We start from the raw sequence: 4,074 nt of genomic DNA on the forward strand, positions 1-4,074 counted from the left end.
GTGTGCCGCTGGTGCAGGACGTGCGCTGGGCAGGCGGGAAGCCGGCCGTGGAGTGTCTTAGCTGCCCCTGGCGTGCCCCTCCCTGGGCTCCCCCAAAGGCCTGGCTCGTTGGGGGGGCGGACGGAAATCGGGGCTGTGGCGGCAGCGGCAGGAAGGAGCCGCTGAGGGGCACTTCAAGTGCTCCAACGAACGGGCCGCTTGGAGGTGGGGGGGAAGGGGAAGAGAGAGAGGGAGGGAGAGGCGTTCGATCGTCAGCCACAGCCGCCATTGCCGGCCTTCTACTGGGCGCGGGGTCCTAGAGTGGGGGAGGGAAATGGAGGCGCGGCGAGTGGGCGGCCTGCAACTGGGGTGTGTGGGGGGGAAATGGGGTGCTCTGAAGTGGGTGGGTGGATGGGTGGGGTGGGCTGATGCAGGAGGGAAATCAGGCAGCAGCGAGTGGCTCGTTGCTGCTGTCGCCTCAGGACCATTTAGAGTGGACGCGGGGGGGAAGCAGCTTAGAGCATCTTAGAGTGGGGGGGAGCCAGCTGGGTGAGCGGAGGCTACAGGCTCCGGTCGCTGGGCTTCGACGGGGAAGGCAGATTTACCTCAGTGGTTCAGTGGTGGGGTGAGGACGGCAGTGCCGGCTCTATCGGGCTGTGATCCCTGACCAGTGGAGCGTCTGTCCCATCCAGGCGCTCCAAGGCGAGTGAGACCTTGTCCCTCCCCTCCCAGCCACCCAGCCAATGGCAGCCCAGTTGCCCTGAGGGAGCCAGCCATCGCAGCCAGCGTCTTCTGAGTGGCAATTCTTCCGGCCATACACTAACGCTGCGCATTTTAGAACGTTGGTGCCCACTACTGCTTTATTATAAGGGAGAGATAGTGTTAGAGAACTGGTAGTGTGAGGATTTGCCATAAGATCAGATGACCTTAATTCTGGAACAAGAGAGTACTGTACAAAATGTGATTCATACTGAAGTTTGTTTCTAGCCATTCCACATTGTTCTGTAGATGGCACCAAAATACTGCATTGTTTAAAGTGATATAATTCTTGAAAGTGTCTCTACTGCCATTCCAACTATGTGATTTAATTCAAACTTGCACTAGCTTATCTTGTTTAAAATTTGGTTTTATTTAAGAGAATAAAAGAGTTTTGAACAGCACATTTGGTTTGTGCATTAGAGTATTTCCTGTGTTTAGGGACTAATAGCTTATTTTTCCTTTCTTGTTTTCCCACAGTTGATTGGTTTTGTCTATGCCTGTTACGTGATCAGTGTCTTCATGGAGGAAGAGGACAGCTGTAAGTACTGATTCACACCTACCCATCTCTGGAGCTACAAACCTGGGGTGAGATTTAGTATTACACTCCTAGCCAACTTTATGAAACTAAAGGGGGAGTTTTTCAACTGTTACAGGCAGCCTCTGTGAACAATACCCATAAACACTTAAAACAGCTCAAATTATCAACATTCTCTTTAAATTGTCATTGATATTAGGCTTCCCAGTTTGATTGACAGTGGAACAGCCACTTTTTTCAGTGTGGAAATCTTTTCCTGCAGTACAGTTTAATCATGACATATTGTAAGTATGTGGTGCACTCTATTTTCTCTTTTTCTCTGCACTTTTAAGGCACTGTGTTGGATCTTACCAGCTTTTCTACTCAATCTTGCCCAATTCCCCTCCTTGCTGCTCCTTCCTTCCCGCATGACTTTTGTCCATGTGGGTTCCTGCCTTTTCAATGGTCAAAACAGGTGCTTTCCCCCTCTTTTTGAGAGTGGAAAAGCTGGTAGGATCCAACCCACTGTTCTGAAAAGGTGAACAATATGACAGATAATCCCAAATTAATGTAACATTAAGCAATCAGAGCAGTTCTAATATCCAGTATTCATCACAGCTGGATCACTGATTTTTGCAAGAATGTTCTGCTGTTCTTAATGCGTGTGCAGTGCAGTCCTAAGCAGAGTTCCACTCTTCTAAACCCACTGGCTTCAATGGACTTAGAAGGGTATAGTACTGTTTAGGAGTGCACTGGTATTCTAATTACTTTACAGGTGAGCCCAGTTCTTGGGAAAGGATAATATGGCTCTTTGTCCATATTTTGACTCGAATCATAACTGATGTTTCTAACCACTGTTTTTTAAAGTATAAAGTAGACACGGCACAGTCTGCTTTGAAAACTGCCAGAACTACGCAATGTTCATTTAATGTGATGTACACCCAGACTTATTGGCCTTTAAGACTCTCTTTAATGAAATATTCTTATATTGTTCAGCTCACAAAAGTTCTTGGAATGAAACCTGTCTGAGAGGCTTTAAAATTAATAACTGCCACCTCTTCTTTTTGCTTGGCAAGGCTTAAGTGGATACAGGCAAGGCTCAACTGAGGAGCATATCCAAAAGGGCAATATATGGACGAATGTTCTTTACATCCATTGTAATTCTCACTTTCATATCGCATTGTAATTTACTTGCCGACATGTTTCTTCATTAATTTTAAAGACTACACAAATATGAATCACTCCAATACAAAAAGGGCCATTGTTCCTCAGTCAGAGCATATGTTCAGTACTTAGGCAGTCTCAAGTTCATTGTTCATCATTGGTCATTAATGAATTGCGGGTTTCAAGGTTCTGAAAGCCTTTTGCTTCTAATCCTGAATAATTGTTGACAGGAGTTTATTGAACAGAACTCTGATCTAACTCAGACTAGGGCAGTTCCTTATAAGAATGCAGTTCCTTAGTTACATCCTATTTCAAATTGTACATTTCATATTGTACCTAGCCCAAGGAATGCCTGTTCTTCCTCACTGTATGGCTCAGCATCTTCATTAAACAAATAATGCTTATCAAGCAATGATATTGCTACCGTCTCCAGGGCCGTCCCAAAGTGTTTCTGCGCCCTAGGCGAGCGCAGATGCCAACCTCCCAGTGGGGCCTGGAGACCTCCCAGCTGGCGTGTGGCACCTCGGGGCGTAGCTCTGCTTTGCCGTTGTGCGTCCCTGCACTGCACCTCTTCCCCCTGTCGCCAGCTCCCGGCTCCTCTCCGGCATGGCAGCGAAGACTCGCCATCCTCCACACCCCGGGTGACAGCAGCAGCCCTCTCCGGGGGGTGGGGCATTCCAGAGAGCGTGTGCGCGAGTCCGGCTTCTTCTGGGGAAGCCTGCTGCTGCTTGGCAAGACTGGGGCAGCCTCTCCGAGGCCAGGCGAAAGGTTGGCTCCGAGGCGCCCCTCCCAGCGGCACCTCCCACTTCCCGCGAGGAGCAAAGCGCGTGTGGAGGTGGGGGGCGCGATATGCAGATGCAGCCCCTTTGCTGACTGGGCTGTTGGCGCCTGGGGTTTTCCACGCCACAGAAGGGCGCCACCAGGAGTTCACTGTGCCAAAGGGCCCCTCTTTCCCACTGCGCATCCTGCAAAGGCCCGGCCCCTTTTCGTGCTCAGAACAACAGAAAAGCTGCCAGGAGAGAATGTGGCCCCGCGCCACTGCGCCCCCGGGGCTGGGACCATTCCACAGCAGCTTGCCCTGCCACAGGGGTCACTCTCAGGGACCCTTTCAGGGTGGCAGCTCTGGAGGACTTGGCAGGCAGGCAGGGCTTTTGGTGGGGATGGGTGGGCGGGCCCAGTTTGGCACCCCAAGGTCCGGCCCACGCTCTAGGCGAATGCCTAGTTTGCCTAGTGGGTGAGCCGGCCCTGACCGTCTCTACCAATTGCTATGAGGTAATTGTTTTCCCTTTGGTTGGGTGAGAAACAGGCATATAGGATGGCTGTTGCCACTAGGTTGGCCATCTTGGTTGAGAGATCATAGCCAAAGATCTTCTCAGTCTGTCTGCCAGTAACCTCCATAGCCTGATCATTCAACCATGGATTTTCTAGGAACTGAATAGCCCTGTATAGAATAAATCTGCTGGTGTTTCTCTGCTTGCCATATGTGTGTTAGTTCTCTGTAACATTGCCACAAGGCCACTAGGTCTTTGGGTCTTTTAGGGCTGTACAGCTTATACAGCAGGGGCATCAACTGCTGAGTCCTTCCATGATTCAGCTCCATAAAGCTGATTTCCATAGGACTTTCTTGCAATTACACTGCAAGGCCACTTACTCTTAGA

General features: G+C 50.0%; 1 protein-coding gene across 1 annotated transcript in view; it reads left to right on the plus strand.

Annotated features, from left to right (window-relative positions):
• The window catches only part of NKAIN3 (Na+/K+ transporting ATPase interacting 3), a gene marked incomplete at its 5' end in the record, with an annotated part of 191,768 nt that extends 187,913 nt beyond the window's left edge, over window positions 1-3,855 (plus strand). Inside the window, 3 exons of the mRNA XM_015411701.1 lie at window positions 1,216-1,285; window positions 3,011-3,184; window positions 3,845-3,855. Coding sequence (XP_015267187.1) covers window positions 1,216-1,285; window positions 3,011-3,184; window positions 3,845-3,855 — 255 coding nt within the window. The remainder of the gene's footprint in view (window positions 1-1,215; window positions 1,286-3,010; window positions 3,185-3,844) is intronic.
• Between the last annotated feature and the right edge of the window lie 219 nt (window positions 3,856-4,074).

This window comes from Gekko japonicus, unplaced genomic scaffold (genome assembly GCF_001447785.1).
Source record: "Gekko japonicus isolate JY-2015 unplaced genomic scaffold, Gekko_japonicus_V1.1 scaffold130, whole genome shotgun sequence".
Classification (NCBI taxonomy): Eukaryota; Metazoa; Chordata; class Lepidosauria; order Squamata; family Gekkonidae; genus Gekko; species Gekko japonicus.